The 24,014-nt window shown below is 45.0% G+C and overlaps 1 protein-coding gene across 3 annotated transcripts in view; it reads left to right on the forward strand.

The window, feature by feature from the left end:
* HUS1 (HUS1 checkpoint clamp component) overlaps positions 1-24,014 on the forward strand; it is a 109,904-nt gene that overhangs the window by 79,177 nt on the left and 6,713 nt on the right. For all 3 annotated transcript variants that reach the window (XM_070767118.1, XM_070767117.1, XM_070767119.1), the window contains 2 exons: positions 10,808-10,907; positions 21,592-21,723. In XM_070767118.1, coding sequence (XP_070623219.1) covers positions 10,808-10,907; positions 21,592-21,723 — 232 coding nt within the window. The remainder of the gene's footprint in view (positions 1-10,807; positions 10,908-21,591; positions 21,724-24,014) is intronic.

Below are 24,014 nucleotides of genomic sequence, written 5' to 3' on the forward strand. Positions count from 1 at the left end.
TTCCCTCCTGGACCTTATTTAACCCTTTAATATATTTAAATGTTTCGATCATGTCCCCCCTTTTCCTTCTGTCCTCCAGACTATACAGATTGAGTTCATTAAGACTTTCCTGATACGTTTTATGTTCTCCCATGCTTCTGGAAGGAGAGTCCAGCATGGGTTTAGCTCCAGTCTTATTGGTAGGACTGAGTTTTAAATTAACATAAATACATAATAATTAGATACCGCCCCCTTGCTGCCCCAAGGAGTCAGTTTTAAAAAACTCAGTCGAGGTTAAGGACTTGAGTTTTTTTTTTTCCTCCGGGATAAGTATAAGTGAAAATAATGTTTAATTAAATTATGCTTGAACCTTGTAATCTTTTTTCCTTTCTTTTACCACAGGTTCGTGATCGGCTTGGGGTTTCCTGCCCTCCGCGGGCAGCGCCCCCACCATTCCTCCTTATGGGGCCTCTTCCTCCCGCGGGTACTGCCCTGAGAAGGAGCAACGGGGCTTCAAGTCACTGACCTCCGAGGCCAGACTTAGCCCTAACACCCCAGGTGGGGGAGGTCCGCCCTCCCCCATTGACGGGGGCGGCAAGAGATTCGCGCCGCCGCGGCGGCTAATTGACAGCCGCTCAACAGCTGATCGCTCCGAGAGCACAGTGAGCGATCGCGGCGGCGTTTTTCGAGCTGCCTATGGCGCCTGTCAGGAAAAGCAACGCTACTGAAGAGCAAGGTCTCTTGGAGTCTCTGTGGGTGGCTGCCTCGTCTGCTGAGGCTATACAATTGTTGCGCCCGCCATTTTTGGAGCCCCCGAAGGCGCGAAAATCAAATCGGCTGTCAAAATTGGCGCGAACTGGCAGGCTGCCAAACAGTCGCAGGGCTCCTAATCTGCCTCGATACTGTCGCTGAGGCTGACACCGAGGCCTGGCAGCCAATGGAATTGTGGCTAGCCTCCAGGATTGCACACACAGCCTCACTTACGAGTGGGCTTCTCAGTGCAGAACCAGTTTTTCTAAAAGCTTGAGATCGTGATTGTGAGTACGCTGCCCCTATATTATGATGGCTGATAAAATCGAGGTCACTAGGGAGGAGGAGCAGGCCCAGCCAAGCAAGGTGGCTGTAAAAAATAAGGAGAAATCTTCGGGCAAGCCCAAGATCAAGTCCTCTCAGTCAACTTCAGCTCTTCGTGAAGCTGAGAGGAAAATTAAGGCTCTTGAACAACGCCTAGAATCGGCCTTGTCCCCCCCAACTCCAGGGGGACTGATTATACACCCATTCCAGCCTCTTCCTCCATCTTCCCTTTCACCCAGCATGGCCTTGGGATGTCAAGGGACTGCAACTGATAGAGACTGGTCACCTGACAGGCAGGCTTCACAGTGCCCTCCTCCGCCTTTGCCTTCACCTACTGTCAGATCTGAGCGGCCTTCATCCTCTCATGGCCAGGTCATGCCACAGCATGGGATGCAGACAACTTACGGTCCCTCTGCTACTTTTACACCCACGGCAGCGGGGCTGAGAGAGCAATCAGAGGCTTGGCAGGCTTTCTCACCTGCTATTCAAGACATGGTAGCCAGTGCCTACACTCAAGGCATAGCAGCAGCTACCCAGCGCGCTCATTCCTTCCCTTTGCAAGCCACTCAACCCAGAGATCTCTGGCCTATTCCACCGCCCCCTACTGGGTTGGATTCCATGGCAGATGACCATTCCAATTTTGAGCAGGACAGCGACCACGGGATGGATCTGTCAGATGACGAGTTTTCCTTTCCCGAGCAGCCGGCTATGGCAGGTCTGTTTAAGCCTTCTTTATTCCGGGTGCTATTGCACAAAGCCAAGCAGGCCCTGGACGTGCCGGGAGCAGCGGCTCCGGCGGAATCGGGGGATGGCCGTCGCACTTCAGCTACTTTGTGCAAGGAGCCCGTCAAAGAATCAGACAAGGTGCCGGCGCTAGACATTTTCCTTCAGAACGTTAAGCGCCCGTGGCAACATCCGGCTGCGGCACAAGGCCCTTCGAACTTGGAGCGCAGATTTTATACGTTTGATGATGCCATGGAAGATCTGTTGGTGTTTCCCCCCGTGGACAAGCCAGTGGCCACACTAGTCTCCACGGCGGTTGTGCCCTCGGACAATGCGGATAGCCTCAAGCCTGACGAGCGAAGGGCGGAGACGCTCTTGAAGAAGACGCATCAGATGGCTGCTTGGGCTCTTCGAGCTGCATCTACTGCCTCTTTTTTCAGTCGGGCATCCATTATGTGGATTCAGGAGGTCCAGGCCCGGCTGGGTCCTGAGGACACCCGATTGAGACAAGACCTAAATAAACTCTTGGCGACGGCGGAATTTTCAACGGACGCCACTCTACATGCCGCTAAATTCGCCTCCAGGGCTATGGCGTCCACCATATCTTCTCGACGCCTTCTGTGGCTGAGAAACTGGCAGGTGGACGCCAAATCGAAGTGGGCATTGTCCTCCGCCCCCTTTGAGGGCTCTAAACTGTTTGGGGAGGCTCTCGACCCTGTTTTGGTGGAGGATAAAGATAAAAGGAAGGTCCTCCCTAGATCGTACCGGCGCCAGGACCGAAGGACTGGACCATATTCTCGTCGCCAGTCCTTTCGGTGGGACCAGACTCCACCAACAACTCAACCGGCCCGGACTTACTCCCAAGGTACCTATTCAACGCCTTATAGGAGTGACCGTTCCTACTTCCAGGATCGGTCTAGAGGCTTCCATCAAGCCAGACGTCCCTTTCGAGGATCTCAGCAGCGAAACTTTCGGCGTTCAAAGTGACTGCCTACACGACGCCCCCCTGGGAGGCAGGCTGCAGTGTTTCAGCGGAACCTGGCAGGCAGTTACCACCGATTCATGGGTGCTGGCAACCGTAACTCGGGGGCTACGCCTCGAATTTCTGCAAAATCCTCCTCGGCAGTTTGTGGCTTGCCCCGTACCCAGGGACCCTACCAGAAAGACTCTCTTGGAACAAGAGATTTTGCATCTCTTAGATATTCAGGCAATCGAGCCGGTGCCGTGCAGCCAGGTGGGTACGGGGTTTTATTCCCGGGTGTTCCTCGTACCCAAATCATCAGGGGGTTGCAGGCTCATCTTGAACCTCAAACGTCTGAACCAATACATTGTCTACCGAAGGTTCAAGATGGCCTCCCTCCGTTCTATCCTGGCCTCCATTCGGCCTGGGGACTTCCTTACTTCGGTCGATCTGAAGGAGGCCTATCTACACGTCCCTATACATCCGTCGCATCGTCAATTTCTTCGTTTTTGCCTGCACAACGCGCACTACCAATACAGGGCAATGCCATTCGGCCTTTCATCGGCCCCGCGCACCTTCACAAAGCTCTTAGATGCGCTGATGGCAAAGCTACGATCCCAGTCCATCCGGATCCTTGCATATCTGGACGATATTCTCCTTCTGTCCAGCGACCGGAAAACAGCACATCGGGAGTTGCAGACCACGTTGACCTTACTACAACACCATGGCTTCACGGTCAATGTGCCGAAGAGTCATTTGGTGCCGGCAACCAGGCTCACCCATCTGGGTGCAGTGGTGGACACAGTTTCCAGCAAGGTGTATCTCTCCACAGAGAGACAACTCAACGTGTGCGCACTGGTCAACAGGCTTCAACGGCACCGGAAAGCCCCATTGTCCCTACTGTCCAAGGTGCTGGGGACACTGGTGTCGTGCGTGGACATTGTTCCTTGGGCCCGTTACCACTACCGCATGCTTCAGTGGACCCTACTCCCTTACCAGCGACGGCGCCTAAGCCATACCCACCGACTGATCTCCGTGGGGCAGGAGCTACGATCCTCTCTGAAATGGTGGAGGTCCTCGGCGCTGCGTCAGGGCTCCCTCTTCGGACACCTGTCCTATACCATTCTTACCACAGACGCCAGCCTCCTGGGATGGGGCGCCCATGTCAACTCCCAGGTGACGCAGGGGTTCTGGACACCCCAGGACCTACTACCTGTCAATATCAATTTCCTGGAGTTACGGGCTGTCCGTTTGGCACTCCAGGCCTTTTTGCCCCTGCTGGAGGGGCATCATGTTCTCGTCCGCACGGACAATGTGGCCACCAGGGCACATTTAAATCACCAGGGCGGGACGCGTTCACTCAGACTCATGACAGAAACGGTCCTGCTTTTCGACTGGGCGGAGAATCACCTTGCCTCTCTACGTGCGGAGCACATAGCGGGAGAAGACAACCAGCAGGCGGATTGGCTCAGCCGTCAGGAACTGGATCCAGCGGAGTGGAGACTCGATCCCCTTCTCTTTCAAGAAATTGTACATCGCTTTGGGGAACCAGAGGTGGATCTGTTTGCCACATACCAAAACACCCAGCTTCCAAGGTTTTACTCCCGGTTTGCATCACCGGGAGCCGAGGGAGTCAATGCGCTTCACCTTCCGTGGCCAAAGACACTACTCTATGCCTTTCCCCCCCTTCCGCTTCTCCCAAAGGTAATAGGGAAGGTTCTCGTGGAGAGGGCGGACATAATCTTGTTGGCACCACATTGGCCGCGACGGCCTTGGTTCGCGGACCTCATGGGGCTTTCTGTTTCCCCGCCGTGGAGGATTCCGGACAACCAGATTTCCCTCAGCCAGGGGTTTGTGCCCCATCCGGACCCACAATGGCTCCATCTAACCGCCTGGCACTTGAGGGGAACAGTTTAAGGAGTTGTCATCTTCCCGACAACGTGATTACCACTATTCAGGCTGCTAGACGTCCTTCTACGACGCGAATTTATCAGGCGACATGGACCGCTTTCACATCCTTCTGCTCCGCCAGACATTTGCAACCTCAAGATTCCTCCGTCCTTTCGGTTCTGGAATTCTTACAAACAGGTTTGGACAAGGGCCTAGCGCCAAACACGTTGAGACGACATGTGGCGGCATTGGCGACTATTATTAGAAGGGAAGATGGGGGCCCCTTGGCCCATCATCCATGGATAAAAGACTTTTTAAGGGGGGCTGCAAATACACACCCTCCTCCGGTTCGGCGTTTTCCCACATGGGATTTGACCTTGGTCCTCCAGGCCCTCACTGGACCTCCCTTTGAACCCTTGAGGACAGTGTCGTTACGATTCCTATCTCTGAAGACAATTTTCTTGGTAGCGGTTACTTCGGCCCGGCGGGTATCCGAATTGTCTGCCCTATCGGTTAGACCGGATTTGTGTACCTTTTATCCGGACAGGGTGGTATTAAGGTTAGACCCTACATTTGTTCCCAAAGTTAATACTCACTTCCACAGGGCTCAGGAATTGATATTGCCGGATTTCTGTGCCAAGGGCAATCATCCTTTAATACTTAAGTGGCACAAGGTGGACGTCCGCAGGGCCTTGAAACTGTACATCAGACGCACGAAGGCAATACGTAAGACCGAGGCCTTGTTTGTGTCTTTTAGTTCCCTTAGACTGGGTCTCAGGGTGTCTCCCAACACCGTTAGTCAATGGGTGAGACTTTGCATAGTCGAGGCTTACCGGGCGAGTTCGGCCAGGCCACCTACTGGAATACAGGCACACTCGACAAGGAGTGCGGCGTCATCTGCGGCTTGGGCGACACAGGCGCCCATTGAGGATATCTGCAGGGCTGCAACATGGACTACGCCCACGACCTTTATTCGCCACTACAAATTAGATACCTTTGCTTCGGCGGAGGCGGCGTTTGGCAGACGGGTGCTTCAGAAGGTGTGCGAGGACAGACAATCCATGGTTCAACAAACTCCCACCCTTGAGCACTGAACTTGGGTATATCCCATGCTGGACTCTCCTTCCAGAAGCATGGGAGAAGAACCGTTGAACTTACCTGAACGGTCTTCTCGATGCTCTGGAAGGAGAGTCCATACCCTCCCTGGAACCATGGGGAGTTTTTTCTGGTTCAATTACTTGTTTGATTTATGCTGTTCAATAAATGGTTATTCTTCTTACCTTCGTTTTTTAAAACTGACTCCTTGGGGCAGCAAGGGGGCGGTATCTAATTATTATGTATTTATGTTAATTTAAAACTCAGTCCTACCAATAAGACTGGAGCTAAACCCATGCTGGACTCTCCTTCCAGAGCATCGAGAAGACCGTTCAGGTAAGTTCAACGGTTCTTCTCACCCCTTTCAGCTGTCGGGAATGTCGGGCCAGCAGCGTTTTCCCCCCGGCCCGACTTAAGCACTTAATTGCTGCCTAGCAGCATGTGGGCGTGCCCACGCATAGCGCGGGCATGCCCAACTGGGAGGCGGTGTCTTTGTCCCTCCCTGCAACTGCAAATATCAGCCTGGCAAGAATCACCCGACCTCTCAATTCTGGGAAAAGATGTTGCCTTAAAAGATGATTCATTAGTGTCTTTTGCATACTGTGAAGCATCTTAGAAACATAGAAACATAGAAGTCTGACGGCAGAAAAAGACCTCATGGTCCATCTAGTCTGCCCTTATACTATTTTCTGTATTTTATCTTAGGATGGATATATGTTTATCCCAGGCATGTTTAAATTCAGTTACTGTGGATTTATCTACCACGTCTGCTGGAAGTTTGTTCCAAGGATCTACTACTCTTTCAGTAAAATAATATTTTCTCATGTTGCTTTTGATCTTTCCCCCAACTAACTTCAGATTGTGTCCCCTTGTTCTTGTGTTCACTTTCCTATTAAAAACACTTCCCTCCTGGACCTTATTTAACCCTTTAATATATTTAAATGTTTCGATCATGTCCCCCCTTTTCCTTCTGTCCTCCAGACTATACAGATTGAGTTCATTAAGACTTTCCTGATACGTTTTATGCTTAAGACCTTCCACCATTCTTGTAGCCCGTCTTTGGACCCGTTCAATTTTGTCAATATCTTTTTGTAGGTGAGGTCTCCAGAACTGAACACAGTATTCCAAATGTGGTCTCACCAGCATTCTATATAGTGGGATCATAATCTCCCTCTTCCTGCTTGTTATACCTCTAGCTATGCAGCCAAGCATCCTACTTGCTTTCCCTACCGCCTGACTGCACTGTTCACCCATTTTGAGACTGTCAGAAATCACTACCCCTAAATCCTTTTCTTTTGAAGTATTTGCCAACACAGAACTGCCAATACAATACTCAGATTGAGGATTCCTTTTCCCCAAGTGCATTATTTTACATTTGGAAACATTAAACTGCAGTTTCCATTGCTTAGACCATTTATCTAGTAAAGCTAAATCATTTACCATATTACAGACGCCTCCAGGAATATCAACCCTATTGCACACTTTAGAGTCATCGGCAAATAGGCAAACCTTCCCTACCAAACCTTCCCCTATGTCACTCACAAATATATTAAAAAGAATAGGACCCAGAACAGACCCTTGTGGCACACCGCTTGTCACCTGACTCTGCTCAGAATACTCGCCATTAACAATAACTCTCTGATGTCTACGCTTCAGCCAGCTGCAAATCCATTGAACTATCCAGGGATTAAGTCCAATCTTCACTAATTTATCTATCAGCTCTTTATGTGGAACCGTATCAAAGGCTTTGCTGAAGTCCAGGTAGGCAATATCCACGGCACCACCTTCATCCAACACCTTTGTGACATAGTCAAAGAAATCAATGAGATTAGTCTGACATGATTTGCCTTCAGTAAAGCCATGCTGATTTGGGTCCAATAAGTTATTGGTTTTTAGGTGCTGATTTATCCTCTTTTTGAGTAGAGTCTCCATCATTTTAACTACAACTGATGTCAAGCTAACTGGCCTGTAGTTACCAGCTTCTTCTCTACTGCCCTTCTTGTGAATAGGCACAACATTGGCCATTCTCCAATCCTCAGGAACTTCTCCTGTTAACAAGGATTGGTTAAACAAATCAGTCAGGGGGGTAGTAATGACATATCTGAGTTCTTTAAGAACTCTGGGGTGGATGCCATCTGGACCCATTGCCTTATTTATCTTTAATCGTTCAAGTTCTTCTAAGACATCGGCTTCTAAGATCACTGGAGCTGAATCCGTACAGCTGGAAGCAATGCTATATCCGTCTATAGTATTATTTTGTAAGGTGTCTTTTGAGAAAACTGAGCAGAAGTAGCTATTGAAATGGTCAGCGATCTCCTTATTCCCATTAATGCATGTATTATTCCCGGTACTAAGCTTTGTGATGCCGCAGTTTTTCTTCTTCTTATCATTAATATATCTGAAGAAGGTTTTATCCCCCTTCTTTACAGATTTGGCAATTTCTTCCTCTTTTGAGGCTTTAGCAGCATATATTATCTGTTTCGCCTCCTTCTGTCTCATTTTATATACCTCCCTATCAGCTATACTTCCAGACTCTTTATACCTCCTATAGGCAGCCTTTTTTTCATTGACTATAGCCCTTACATCATTGCTAAACCATAGCGGTTTCTTCTTCCTTTTACCTTTAGTTATTTGTCTTACATACAGTCCAGTGGCTTTTAAGATGGCCTTTTTTAATACAGTCCACTGGATGCTCGCTCCTGCCATTTTATCCCTCCCCTTTAATTCATTATCTAAATATTCTCCCATTGCATTAAAATTTGTTTTTCTGAAATCCAATACTTTGGTTGCATTATAGGATTGCTCACAATGAGTTTTTACATCAAACCACAAACATAGATGGTCACTGCAACCTAAATTTTCTCCCACCTTGACATCTGAAACCCAATTCCCATTCGTAAAAACTAAATCTAGAATATTCTCCCCTCTAGTTGGTGTCTTAACCAGCTGTGCCAGAGCTGCTCCTGTAAAGGCCTCTACTATATTCTTACTTTTGCATGTAAGGGCACTGGGGATATTCCAGTCAACATCAGGCATGTTGAAATCACCCATAACCACAATATCTCCCTTTACTGCCATTTGGGTAATTTCATCCACCATCTTGTTGTCATATTCCTCGGATTGCCCTGGAGGCCTATAGATCACCCCAATTCTAATGACAGAACCTTCTTTATTTTGCATGCAAATCCAGAGAGTCTCTAGATCTTGACACGTATTTTGAATTAGTGTTGTTTTTAGACTTTCTTTAATATAAATGGCTACTCCACCTCCCCTTCTCTCTATTCTATCCTTCCTATACAGTGTATATCCTGGTATGGATATTTCCCATTCATTAGAATCCTTAAACCATGTCTCAGTTATGGCAACCAGGTCCAAATTATCTCTAGATATTATGGCCATTAATTCACAGAGCTTGTTGCTCAAGCTTCGAGCATTTGTGCACATTACCTGAAGAACATTATTTTCGTTATTAGTTTGCCCCTTATCATCAAGAACTACATCTATATTATTTGCAGCTCCCTTTTCATAAGCTTCCAAAAACTGCTTTATCCTCATTGGTCGGGGACAGAAATCACCCACATCAGTTACATCTCTGTCCCCTTTACCTAGTTTAAATGCCTGTCCAAAAAAGTTCTGAATTCCTCACCGAGCACCGGGGTACCTCTGTATGATGGATGCAAACCATCCCTCTTAAACAACTCCCAATTAGACCACCTACTGACATCATGACTTACATAGCCAAAACCTTCAGCTTTACACCACTGCCTTAACCACACATTAAACTCTCTGATACACGTTGTTTTATCCTCTTGGCCACAAACCGGTAACAGAAAGTCACTGAATCAGTTATTTTACCCAGTTCCACACTTAGACATTGAAAATCTCTTTTTACTACATTAACATTTCTCTGGGACAAATCATTTGTGCCAAGATGCACCACCACATCAACGTTATTACCTTTACTCACAGTCTTTGAATTTTAAGTGCTTCATAACATCAACATGCAAATATATAAAGAGATCCACCAGGTCCTAAACAGGAAGTGTGAAGAAAGGACACTGAGATTGGCTATTTTTTCACAAATTTTGTAACTCATATTGCACCCTGGTGATAATTGTCAGATTGACTAAGATAATAGTGATCCAAATGATTTCTGGAGAGTCAGATTTGGCATTTGGATTAGCAACCGAATTGTGAAATGCTAAAATGTTTTGAATGTTCTCCTTCAAAGATTGGGTTATATAATCAGTACAATAAATTATAAAAACATTTATTGGAAAGCTCATTAGACAGTTTGTCCTCACCTTTATTCTCAGTTCTTTGTCTATTTTTTCAGGTAACTGGGCCTCCTCTCAAAAAAAAAAATCTTTTCAGCCATGCATCATTTTTATTTTTTTAAAAATGCTATGAATTTTCTATTGTGTAAATAAAATAAAAGTAGTGACTGTTGCTTTCTCCCCCCCCAGTTCCCCTCCCCAATTTTCTTGTAAATAATTCTTAATTACAAATAATAAAAATAATAAAAATGTTAATGAAAAGAATTTAGATTAACATCCAATAGTCAAAAAACATGGAAGGCATATAGAAAGGTGCCAAGCTATTTATAGATTTGCCTGGATGTGGGCTACAGAATAAAGTAGACTAAGAAATAAAGATTCTCTTAAGAGTGCATGAGTTTATTATTACAAGTATTTCATATATTCCCTTTTCTTTTGCATATTTATCAGACTGCTTGGACTTGTATAGTCTTTTAATTAGTAGGGAATAAGCATAACCAGGGTGGAAAAGACATCACTTGTTTTAAAATTAAACAGCATGACATATAATCTAGACTATTAGATTGGGGGGGATCTATTTAAATAGCAACCCTGCTTTTTTGTAATTTTCAGAGTACCAAACCTCATTATTTGAAATTCAATCTTTAGAACTACTGTATATGCTGAAGATAACTCCAGAAAAACCAAGTGTTCAGTTCAGGTTTCTGTGCAGTTGTTTTATGCTGTACAGTTGTGTTCATAAGCATATGTTGAGAATGAACTGGAAAATGTTATTAAAGGCTCTCGAAATTGATTTGTTTCTATGCAGGTAATAGAAGCAAATCTAAATGGAGAGATGGAATTGAAAATAGAAACTGATCTAGTGTGTATTACAACTCACTTTAGAGACCTTGGAAACCCTCCCTGGGGTAAGTATTTTAGTTATTTTTTCAGACCAGTAGATGTTTCACAGATCTTTACGAATGAAATCGTACAATGAGGCTAGAGGTATTTTACTGGGAATAAAGTCTCATTGAAGAGAGACTGCTTTACATTTGCATATAGCACTAAGTTCACAGAATTGCAGAACTGATAGTGACCATAAGGATTATCTTGTCCAATGCTCTTGAATATTAACAAGGCTCCCCTTATTCATCATCTTATTGTGGACACATTAGCCACCTTGGTATCATAATACAGATTTGGATGAGCTTAGAAGAAGGTGTTTTACAATGATGTGCTGGAGTTGGCTTGTATCAGCTCAGAAGAGCGGATTGGTAAAGTTTCTGGAATTTTGTGATTTGGTTGAGAGCAAAGCGGAGTCACTATGTTTTGTGATAGCAATGGAGCCAAAAGAGTTTTTACCAGCACACCACTGATGTTACCCCTATATGTGATGTAAAACACCTGATACCAAATATGATATTGAGAAAATGTGGATACACTTGTCATCTGGAAAGCCTCAACAATTTTCAAAGAGTCTGGGATAGAACTGATTAGAAATGAGATTCTTTCTTTGAAGTTGAACCCTGGGAAGGAATTGAGTTTGTAAATTCTCAACTGTACTAAAATTTAGTTGGCAGTAGTAGGTTCCCTTTACTTGAATTGGCTCAAAAAGAGCCGAGTTCTCCAATCTTTTTAGCTTTGCAGAGTGGGAGGGGGGAGGGGATGGTTCTCCACGAGGTGCATGCAAGCACATACATGTCCACCGCTCGCATACTACTTCTGCAGCCACGTTCCAAACAGCTCAACACTGTGTAGTGGGTTGCAGCTCAGGGGTTGAGGAGCCCTAAAATAGAGGCTGGACAGCTATTAGTTGATGCTATCCTAAATCGGAACATCTCCCTAATGGTCCTCTATTATTGCATCCATATAACTTATGAATTTACAGGTAATCCTTGCTTTCCAATGGTGGTTGGAATTAAGATAATTAAGTGACATAGTTCTAAAGCATAGATAATATGATTGTGCCAATTAATGAAGCCAATTCTGGTAGTCTCAGTTACTGTTATTAGGCAGATCCTATTGTGAGTAGTCCCTGACCAGCTCAGTTAGTCAGAGATTCTGAGGAGGAGGACCGGGTCTGTCTTGGTACCCTAGGCCAAGGTTTTTGGCAGCTGAGTCAGAGAGTGAGGAGAATTGGAACCTGTGAAACCTGAGGAACCACCAGAGATTGTAGAAACCCCTGAGATATCTGACTCAGAGAAGGAGGGGGACGTTGCTGATCAGGAGCCCCTATTAGGTGCCAGGATAAGAAGGTCACGAAACAGACAGGAATATCTTTATGGGGAAAGTTCTAGAAGGTGAGTCTATGAAAGACGATCTAGACAGTTAATATCTCTATGAACAGTTGACCACATCCAGACAGTATATAAGTGAGGAAGTGTGGAGATTCAACGTTTGTAATGCTGGTTCCAGAAATGCTTTGCTGGCAAACTGCTATTATTCCTTTAAGTTCATCATGCAGAGATGCAGCTGTCTGAGGAAAACCTGAAGATTCCTGAGTGTGTGGTTAAAAGGACATTTGAACAATTAAGAAGGCTTTAATTGGATTTGGCTCCCGGGCCGCAGTCCGCTCTTTATCTATTAGACAACTTGACCAGGAATGTTGCCAACGTGGATTAAAAACCTGACCTTGTTTTGTACAAATCATTTTAAAATATAGATGTGTTTTGTGAATTTTCTGCACATGGGTAATTCTTTGTTCCAATCCAATTAGGTCCAAAGCAGAACAGATTGAATTTCCACCCACTTAGCCCACTGTGCAAGTTTCTTGATGTCATGAAACAAATATGAGCAGAGAATCAGGTTCTATGCCAGGACATCCAAAACTTAATGAATCAGTTGGCAGCTTTACAAAACCAGGTTCAGCAACGCGTTCCTCCTTCACCTCCCCCCCAGACCAAAGAGTCATCTAGCCTTGCCAGACAAGTTTGCTGTGGAACGTCATAAATTTCCATCTTTCATAAACCAATGCAGAATGTTTATAAACGCATCGCTGACTTTCCCCAAGATACCCCAAGATATGAAAGTTGCTTTCATCCTGAGCTTGCTATCTGATCGTGCTTCTGACTGGGCGGCACCTTTGCTAGCCAGACAACAACCCCTCTTGCACAGCTTTCTGTAATCAGATGCAGCAGGAATTTGATGATCCCCTTCGTTTCAAACAACCACAAGACAATTAAAACAATTAAAACCAGGTCCAAGCTGTGTGGCAGATTACATCAGTGATTTCCTTTGGCTAAGCCAACAATTAAATTGGAACGATGACGCTTTAATAGAGGTCTTCCAGGATGGGCTGTCTGCTAAGATACTGAATGAACTGATCAACAGTGCCATCTCCCTACTATGAATGAATTGTTTCAACATTGTTTAGATATCAAAGCCAGAATGCAGTCTAGGGATGATCGCCTTGCTAGGCAGCTGGCTCCAGTTCCTGATATCAACAGACCAGTCTCTGTTCCTCACTGGGGGCCCCAGTTGACACCTGTTAACCCTCCCATCCCTGCCCTAAGATGTTTCTTTCAGATATCATCTGCATATCCTGGGATTCGTCCAGTGGCCGCTCCCAGAATTGAACCAATGGATCTCAGCCCAGTCAAACCTCCCGTGATGGTCGAGACGAGTGATGGTTGTGTGCTACAATCTGTACCAATCAAGTTCATGACCCAGACTATGTGCCTGGCCATCGGACAACATGAGGAGGTCATCCAATTTTATGTCACCAAAGGACTCCATTTTCCTTTGGTCCTTAGCCTGCTCTGGCTGCGAACCCATGACCCCCGCATTGTATGGTCTCAGAACTTGGTGTCATTTCCAAGCTTGCAGTGTGTGGATCATATATGCCTAGTCTGTGCAGCGCAGATACCAGAGCAGTCTGATGTCACCTTGCTGGCTGACCTCGCAGACTTTGCAGATGTATTTAGCAAGAAAGAGGTAGACCATTTACCCCACACATAAGCTCCCAGAGGGAAGCCTTTACTCGATGTTGGAACCCAAATTAGCTGTGTTACAGAACTTTTTAGACAAAAACCTGGCCAGCGGTTTCATCCAACCCTCATCATCGCCTTTAGCAGCCCCAGTTCTATAGGTGAAAAAGAAAACTGCAGATTTACGTCTATGCTGTGACTATCAGAAACTGAATGCCATTACCGTGCACAACCAATACCCTTTGCCTTTGTTTCCTGAATTCATGGAGCATCTTTGATCATCAACCATTTCAACCAAGATTGATCTATTAGACACTTACAATCTGGTACACATCCAAGAGGTGAACAAGTGGAAGATTGCATTGGAGACCCAATATGGCCACTTCGAATATACGTTCATGCCCTTTGGACTTACCAATGCTTCGACTGTTTCCCAACACTTCATGAACAACATTTTCTGGGATTTATTGGACCAATTTGTTGTGATTTACCTTGATCATGTCCCTGTCACATGACAGTCACCTCCAGCATCTCCGGCAAGTCTTGCAACGTCTGAGAATATCACCTATATGACCAGTAAGAGAAATGTCAGTTTTACCAGACTACCATTGAATTCCTGGGATACCTTATTTCTCCAGAAGGCATCACCATGGATCCTGGCAAGGTAGAAGCCTTGCAAACATGGCAACTTGCACATCGGGTGAAAGACGTCCAGAGACTCCTGGGGTTCGTGAACTATTACCGGAGGTTCACCCCAAGGTTCGCCAACCTAACCATGGTCCTCACTTGGCTCCTGTAAAAGAACGTGCCATTCCAGTGGGGTGATGCCGAGCAGTAGGTGTTCCTGGCCCTCAAGAAGGCTTTCATGAGGGAACCCATCCTCAAACATCCTAACCCTGGTCATCCCTTTGTTGTGGAGGCAGACACATTGGACGTTGTCATCAGAGCTGTGCTTCTTCAGACATACCATGATGAAGACCCCTGTTCCCATGTGCTTATTACTCCAGGAAGCTGAATCCATCTAAACACCACTACACCAATTGGAAGAAAGAGCTGTTAGCCATCAAGACCATGGTTGAGAACTGGAGACACCATCTTGAAGGAGCTCGCTATTAAGTAGAAGTCAGGACTGTTCCTACAAACAGCAAGAAAACTAAATCAGTGTTAGATTTGTTGGTATTTTTTCTTTGCCAGATTCAATGTTAGAGTCATGTACATCCCAAGGTGGCACAACAAGCGAGCAGATGTGCTCTGCCACAAACCCGAGTACCTCCATGCCAATGAACAGTTTCCATTCTGCCTGTCGAGTTGATCGCAGCTGTGCACGATCTGATAGATCTATGAAGACAGATTCGGGAAGCACAACAACAAGATGACTTTGGGGAGCAATGGAAGCAAGAAATTGGCCTTGGAATTTTCTGAGGGCCTGCTATGCTTTCAATATCAGTTGTATGTTCCCACCGGGCCACTCAACAGCCTAATCATGAATCAGTGCCATGACAACCCTGCAGCCGGACATTTTGGTCTCTTCAAGGCTCTGCACCTAGTGTCTTGGACCTTTTGGTGGCTTAGACTCCAGCATGATGTCCATTCCTATGTGAACACTTGTGTTCATTACTGCCAAGCCAAGACAGCCACAGGAGCCCCTCCTGGATTTTTACAGCATCTGGCAATGCCCTAGAGACCTTCGGGGGCTATTTCCATGGTCTTTCTGACATGTTTACCAGTCTCTGCTGGTTTCACGACCATGCTTGTGGTGGTGGACATGTTGACCAAGATGGCACATTTCATTCCCTGTCAAAGAGTGCCAACGGCTCAGGCCACAGCTCATCTGTTCACAGGTACAAATTTCAGACACACACACATTTGAAAATTCAAAACAATGTTCTTTATAATGAAAATTCACTTAAACTAAGCCCTCTTTTGGTATAGCAAAGAGCACTCGTCTCCAAACAAACTGGTAATTTGTACAAGTCCCTTATCAGTTCTGTGATACTTAGCTTGCAGCTATGAGGCAATTCACAGTCCTTCTTTCACAAAGTGAAACACACTTTGCTCTGGTTTAGTTTCAAATCGGGGGAAAATCAGCACACAAAACGTCAGTCAGTAAAGCAGTCACGAAACACAATGATCAGATGATCCTCCACATTGGCCAAACCCACAGGCTGCTATTTATAGCAGCCTCACTAATTACCACAACCCCACCCAACCGCAGGTGGCCTCATTTTCTTTGATAATAATCTCTCAATTGTTGTTGCCTATGCATCGCTCTCTGCATGCGTGGCTGTATCATTAACTCTTGTTCTGAATCCAAGGAGGAGCTAGATAATTGATCTCCTTCTGAGCTGTCTGCCACACTCTCCTCCTCCCTGTCACTCATGTCTTCTTGGTCAGAGAAGCCTTCATCAGCAGATTCCACCGGGGGCAAAACATGTGGATGTCTCCCCCACATCCACAGTCCTTGGGGCAGGAGCTGGGCCAGAGCTAACCACAACATCCACGAGATGGTCAAATGGTACTGACTAAAGCCAAGGAGGACTACAATAAAGTTGCAAACTGCTTGTTTTGAGACACCCCCCCCCCATTGGCTGTTGGAGACTGAGTTTGGTTATCCACCAAGTATTTGTCCTCAGAGAAACCATGTTGCAAGCTTGGGTCTGTTCCCAGTGGAGGTCATGAATCCGGCAACCTATGGTCTGACCTTGCCTAGTCCTCTCTGTGTGCATCCAGCGTTTCATTGTTCCAGTCAGCCCTGATTGCCCTCTTTGACCTCCTGATCCAACCCCACCAATATCCATTGTTCAAGTTCGTCTGCCCAAGTTGGACGTTGCCCAATGGCTCAAAGACCAATTTCAATACCTAGTTGAATGTACCAAATATGCACAGGATATTGATGCCCTGACTTGATTCTTGATTTTCCTGTGTACTTTCCTTCCAAACCACATCCCCTGTGAAAGACCCAGGGGAATGGCCTGTAGTGGGGGGGTGGTAGTGTTGTTAGTGGTCCTTGACCAACTCTGGTAATGATAGATTCTGAAGAGGATGAGCCAGGCGCATCTTGGTACCCTGGTTTTGCCAGCTGATGCAGAGAGTGAGAGTGGTTTTGCCAGCTGATGCAGAGAGTGAGAGTGAGGGAGAAATAGACTGGGGTGAACCTAAGGGACCACCAGAGGTGGCAGATATGCTAAGGATGGTAATGTCTGACTCAGAGGAGGAGAGAGACCATGAACTTCTGTTAGATGCCCACTTTACAAGACTAAGAAAAAGACTTTTTTATGGGAAACGAAAGTAATCTGTAGTTTTTAACTCTAGGGAATTTTGACCATTCGCAATAGGTATTTAAGGATGGCCTCTGTTGTGAGTGCTCCTTGTCCACCTCTGGTAATGTCTGATTCTGAGGGGTATGAGCCAGGCCCCTCTGGATATCAAGGGTCAGGGGGGTTGCCAGCTGATGTAGGGAGTGAGATTGAGGGAGAAAGTGACCTGAATGAACCTGAGGAACCACCAGAGGGGGATGATATAACAATGGGTAAGTGGCCTCAGTCAGAGGGGGAAGAAGACATTAGAGGAGATGACGAACTATTAGGTGCCAGATATCAGAGATTTCTGAAAAGGCAACAGGACTTGCATAATAAAAGGAAATAAGCTTACAGCTTTACCTCTTTGGGGTTTGATATCACTTTCAGTCAGTTTAAAAGCAAAGGATTTTGGGTAATTGGGTGTGGGGTTTCATGACGAATTTCCCTCTATTATTTCCAAGGAATGCAATTAGGCAAAATTGGCACCTTTCCCGGACTTTGTTTAAGAATTACTCCCTTTTAGCATTTGGTCTGTTTTCGCTTTCTGTGAGCTTTTGCTAATAGTGTGACTTTACACATGATATAATGGATTTTGAGTCGGTGGTTTCGCTCCGAAAGGCCATGCACAGAACAGATCGAAACCCCACCCACTCAATCCACTGCGCAGACCTCTTGACATCATGGCACAAATGCAAACCGATATCCAGAATCTTCAACAGACAATAGTAGCCCTCCAAAATCAAGTAGCTAATTTACAACTGCAGAGTACACCACTGGTGCCTCCAGCCTCCCACCCCCACGCTTCCAGCTTTGCCTCCGAGATTAAAAGGCTATCTGGCCTTACCAGAAAAATTCAGTGAGGACCGTCATATATTAACTGTTTTTCTAAATTAATGTTGTCTGTATATCACAGCGTGTCCAGCAGATTTTATTCATGATGAGGTGAAAGTATTAATTGGCACAGCTTCAGATTGGGCTTTTCCTTTGATGGAACAGCATGCTCCTATTTTACGAAATTATGCAGGGTTCTGCCAATTGGTGCAACATGAGTTTGCTGATTCCCTTTGCATTCAGAATGCCACCAGACAATTACATCAGATAAGGAAAGGTTCCAGATGTGTGATTGATTACATAGCTGAGTTCCTTTGTTTAAGAGCGCCATTAAATTGGAATGAGCAGGCTCTTATGGAGATGTTCCATGATGGACTGTCTGCCAAGATACTGATGGAGCTCGTGCACACTGCTACTACTCCTACACTAGATGCTTTGACATCAGCTCTGTTTTGATATCGAAGCCAGAATGCAATCTACACCCATCTTGTTAGGCAACAGATTCCAGATTTTGAGGGCAACAGACCAGTTCTTGCTACTCGCTATGGAATCCAGGCCACACCTGTCAATCCACCCATTCCTGCACCAAGATGTGTCTTCCAGATGCCACCTGTATACCCTGTGGATTGTTCAGCACTCATTGCCAGAGATGAGCTGATGGATCTCAGTACCACCAGATTTCGCCTGACTGAAGCTGAGAAAGCCAGATGCTGAGCTGAAGGTTTGTGCCTGTATTGTGGGGAGGTGGGTCATTTTGTCATGTCTTGTAAGCAGAAGAGACATGATGCTGCAGTTCCTGTTCCAGCCCATGGTCTTGCTCAACAGTTCCAGGCAATCCTGCTGGGAAATTACTAGAGCCCGGAGTAATGGAAACATTAGGTCAGGTAGGCATCAAGCCGAGTTCCAGATGCACAGAGGAGGATTCTGGATGCCCAAGACACCTGATTTTAGCAACCAAGGTAATTCTTAAGAACCACACCTGAGCCCTCCCAGCCCATGCCTTGGTGGATTCTGGAGCCACCACCAATTTCATGGCTGAAGCCTTCGCTTGTCTCTATGCTATACCCTTGTGCTCAGTCAAACCTCCCATGATAGTCAAGACAATCGATGGCTACGTATTGCTGTCTGGACCCATCAAGTTCATGACCCAACTGGTATGCCTAGCCATTGGACAACATAAGGAGGCCATCCAATTTTATGTTACCAAAGAACTTCTTTTTCATTTAGTCCTTGGTTTAGCCTGGCTGAGAACTCGCGACCCTTACATTTTGTGGTCCCAGAATTCTATTTCATTTCTCAGCCTGCAGTGCATGGACCATATATGCCAAATCTGTGCAGCCCAGGTGCCAGCCTAATCTGACATCACCTTGCCGGCCGATCTCTTGGACTTTGCCAATATGTTTAGTGAAAAAGAGGCGGACCAATTGCCCCCGCACCGACCATACGATTGTGCCACTGACTTATTACCAAACACCAAGCTTTCGGGGGATGCCTTTACTCAATGTTGGAGCCTGAGTTGGCCGCATTACAAGACTCTTTGGACAAAAACCTGGCTAGGGGTTTCATCCATCCCTCCTCATTGCCTTTGCCCACCCTGGTACTTTTATTGAAAAAGAAAGCCGAAGATTTGCACCTGTGACTACCAGAAGTGTGAACTGACCACAAAAACCTGGAGTTCCTGCAAACAGCCAGAAAGCTGAATCAGCATCAGATCCAGTATCTTTTTATAGGAGGCGGGCCTGACAATTGCATTTGGATAGATGCCTAGGACATTGATGCCCCTGACTTGATTCTTGATTTTCATGTGCATTGTCCTTCCAAACTACATCCCCTATGAAAGACCTGGGGGAAGAGGCCTGTGGGGGAGATAGTGTTGTGAGCACTCCTTGTCCACTTCTGGTAATGTTAGATTCTGAGGATGAGCCAGGCCCCTCTGGATACCCTGGGACAGTGACCTGAATGAACCTGAGAAACCACCAGAAGGGGCTAATATAACAATGGGGGAGTGGTCTCAGTCGGAAGGGAAAGAAGACATTAGAGGGGATGACTCACTATTAGATGCCAGGTATTGGAGATTTTTGAGAAGGCAACAGGACTTGCATAGTAAAGGGAAATAAGCTTACAGCTTTACATCTTTGGGGTTTGATGTCACTTCCAGTCAGTTTAAAAGCAAAGGATTTTGGGTAATTGGGTGTGGGGTTTTAATGTCGTTCATGAAAGGGGTGTTAGGGGGGAGGAGGTGCCTGAAAAAGTCCCTGAAATATTGTTCCTGTTTTGCTAAAAAGACACTCTTTACTAGATGATGCTTGTATTAGACTCCGGTGAGCAGTTTTAATCTCTTGTATGATAAATTTCCCTCTACTATCAGTAAGGAATGCAATTAGGCCAAATTGGCGCCTTTCCTGGACGTTGTTTACGTTTCACCTCAGAGAGAAGAATTATTCCCTTTCTTTTGACATTTAGTCAGAATAGAATAGAACAGAATTTTATTGGCCAAGTGTGATTGGTTACACAAGGAATTTGATTTGCTTCATATGCCCTCCATCTACATAAAGAAAAGATAAATTCATCAAGAATCGTAAGGTACAATACTTAATGATAGTCCTGGTACAAATAAGCAATCAAATAGTTTGTATTTTAAAATTTCTTTCCTGCGGTTCTCTTTGTAGATTAGTTACAAGTCTTGTTCTAGTTTCTGTTGCTGCTGTTTCTTATTTTTTTCTCGCAATGTAGATTATGGCTAACCCTTTAGCACAGGTTTTGGCTGTGGCCCAAACATTTTGTAATGAGGTATCTTCTTTTCTTATTGATTTTTCAACAAATCTCACATGGACCTCTCTTGGAAGTTTATATCTTTATATCTTTTCACATAGCTCATATATGTTCTGAATATTTCATCCACCTCATTATCTGCTTCCCATTTATTAGATTTAAAGCCTTGGCTAGTATCTGTATTATTATACATAAGAGGTCATCTCCTTTTCCTTGTTCAATATTTTGGAATCATAAATAATAAGCCGCCACCTCCATTTCAAGCATTATTACTGAATCTACAAGCTCTTTATTTTATTGTGTCTGTCTTTGATTTATTTCCTCTACCTTTTTTCTTTTTGTTCTGACTTCTCTATTTTCTGAATCCATTGTTCATTCTTTATTATCGCTTGCTGAAAATTTCCCATTCTTTCATTTTCCATCTTTCCCATGCTGCTCTGAATCATCACTTCCTATTTCTTCATCTTAGGTTGCCCCAGCTTTGTTCGAGCTATAATGGCCATTTTTCTTCTCCATTGGTCAGTCGGATGCCTTCAATCAAGCAGAAGAGCTGCTGCTCTTCTGTGATCAATGAGGGCTTCCCTCCTTGCAAGGTGACTTTAGCCCCTTAGGGCTTCTTAACAGAAAAGTTTTGGCCAGGATTCACAGAGCCACATTATCCAGTGACCGTCCTTCTGAGATGCCAGACTGGAAGTTTCTATTATAATGTTATAAATGCTATGGACTTTAGAACTCACAAGTCTGGGTGTAGATAATAAAATACTTTCTGTTTTGAATTTTAGTATCTTGGGATGAATCTCAAAATTCTACTCACGAAAGAGACCCTATGAATATGGCTGAGGCACGCATTGATATTAAGAGACTTCTCCAGTTCCTTGCAGGGCAGCAAGTCAACCCTACAAAAGCACTGTGTAGTAAGTGTTCCTTTTGGGCTACTCTTTTAATCAGTTTAATCATCTAGGTACATACAATCATATAAAATATTTGATAGAAATTGTCATTTTTTTCTATAAAATGAAAATGTCTAGTTGTTAATTTATTCAATCTGAAACAATGGTGTTCAATGGAGGATCAATTCTGGATCAAATATTTATTTTACTCAATTTCTACAGCAATTCATTTCAATGCTTCTGGGTGGCTTATAATTAAAACATACAATAAACAATAAAATACTTTAAAGCAATAAAAAACTAAATAAAATATTTATCTAAAATAAATATTTTAGATAAATATTGCATATTGACACAAATATCAGTTTGGTAGTCTCAAATCTATGACTTTATCAGATTGGCAAATTATCATGCTAGCTACAGGGCTATACCTTCATAATTTGGCCACATGGGGAAGAAAAACTGGACAACTTCCTCACACATCTCAACAGTCTACACCCCAAAATACAATTCACCATGGAAATAGAAACAAACAAACAACTTCCCTTTCTGGAGGTTCTAATCTACAAAACCCCCAATGGCTCTCTAGAAACATAGAAACATAGAAGACTGACGGCAGCTGAGCAGCACTCCACACCCACCCACCAGTATTTATAGAGGGAAGGCAGCTCAGATCATGCTTTGTTCACCCTAGCACAAAGCCAAAAGCACCGGCCTGAAGATGACGAGTGAGACCTCGTTGAAACGTTGCCAGGAATCTCTGAAACGTACACAGGAAGAAACCTAAATATGCACAGCAAAGCATTCTCAGAAGCCATGAATTATATCTTCCCTTTAGCAAAGCTTTTTAAAACAAAGCATTATTATTTATTAGATTTGTTAAGGCTGCTGGATTCCTGAAAGATTCTGAGCAGCTTACAATATGTGTAATTACAGTCTTTGAAAACATAAATCCTATAAAACAGCATTTACAACATTTAAAAGAAGACTTAACAGGGACTCAGAGACACCCTTACCCCAGGCCTGGATATACTAATGAAGATGACAACATGAAATGTTGTATTCTTCTATCATGAATTAAACCTCCTCTTGTGATACAGACTTTCAATTTAAAATATCACATTTGATAGAAAACTCTGAGGCATGTAATTTGTTTCAAGGTAGCCACTTGGAAAATTTATTTGGAAGTTAAAATATTTGAAGACTGAAACATATTGAGCAACCAGACATGAGATCCACATCTCTTTAATACAATTCAATTCAAATACTGAATATAGTTTATTATTTATTAATTTTACCTTTTGATTCATATCACAGTGGGAACACATGTGGAATGTTTCTGCAACACACACAAACACCGGCAATCACACATGTGCCTGTCAGTATGGGCAAGGTACGGATGGCCTTCTTGTTTGGAGAAAGGGGGTAAACTACCAGGGGTCAGTGTTCCCTCTAATTTTTTAATAATAAAACAAAACCAAAATCTATTACAGTGATACCCCGTCTTACGAACATAATTGGTTCCGGGACGAGGTTCGTAAGGTGAAAAGTTCGTAAGACGAAACAATGTTTCCCATAGGAATCAATGCAAAAGTGAATAATGCGTGCAAGTCCATTAAGAAAATCCAAAACTTTAAGTTTTTTTAAAAAGCGGTGGGCGGACGAAGTGGAGGAGAACAGAGTGGGGACAGGCGAGCCGAGTAAGCATCGGGAGAGGGGATTTCCTCCATCTCGCTGTCAAAATGTGTCCGTGGGAGACTCAGCCATCCATCGCCCACTGCCCCCTCCTGCCAGAAGCCCCCAAAGAGCCAAAGCTGGATGTGGAGAAAAGTGAAACTTTCAGCTCCTGGATAGACCAGAGAGCCCACCCGCCCGCCCTGCCGATTGCCCTCCCTCCCTCCGCCAACAGTGCCTGTCCTACCCTCTCCAAGAGCTGCACCGAGGCCGCCCGGGAACCACTGCTTCCAGGAGGGTTCCCCTCACTAGCCTGCTCTAGATCTGCCATTCAAGGCTTTGGCAACTTTGGAGGATCCCTGCCCAGCACACGCGCGCTCTCCCAGCACAACTTGCCCAGAGGATATTTTTTCACCTCTCACGATCCCTCCAATGCCCCAACCTGAACTTTAGCTTGCGTGAGGAAGGGGGTTGGCTCCCCACACCGGAGCCACCCAAAGGCGAAATATGATTTGAAAAGCTCTGGTGCGCAAAAAGCTTGGGGACAGCATGACTTGGTAACGTGGGGAGGAGGAAGAAGAGCCGGGCCGGGAGGAGGAGGAGTGGGAGGAAGGCAAGATCTGCTCCCAACACCCGTTGGG

Source organism: Erythrolamprus reginae, chromosome Z, assembly GCF_031021105.1.
Source record: "Erythrolamprus reginae isolate rEryReg1 chromosome Z, rEryReg1.hap1, whole genome shotgun sequence".
Classification (NCBI taxonomy): Eukaryota; Metazoa; Chordata; class Lepidosauria; order Squamata; family Dipsadidae; genus Erythrolamprus; species Erythrolamprus reginae.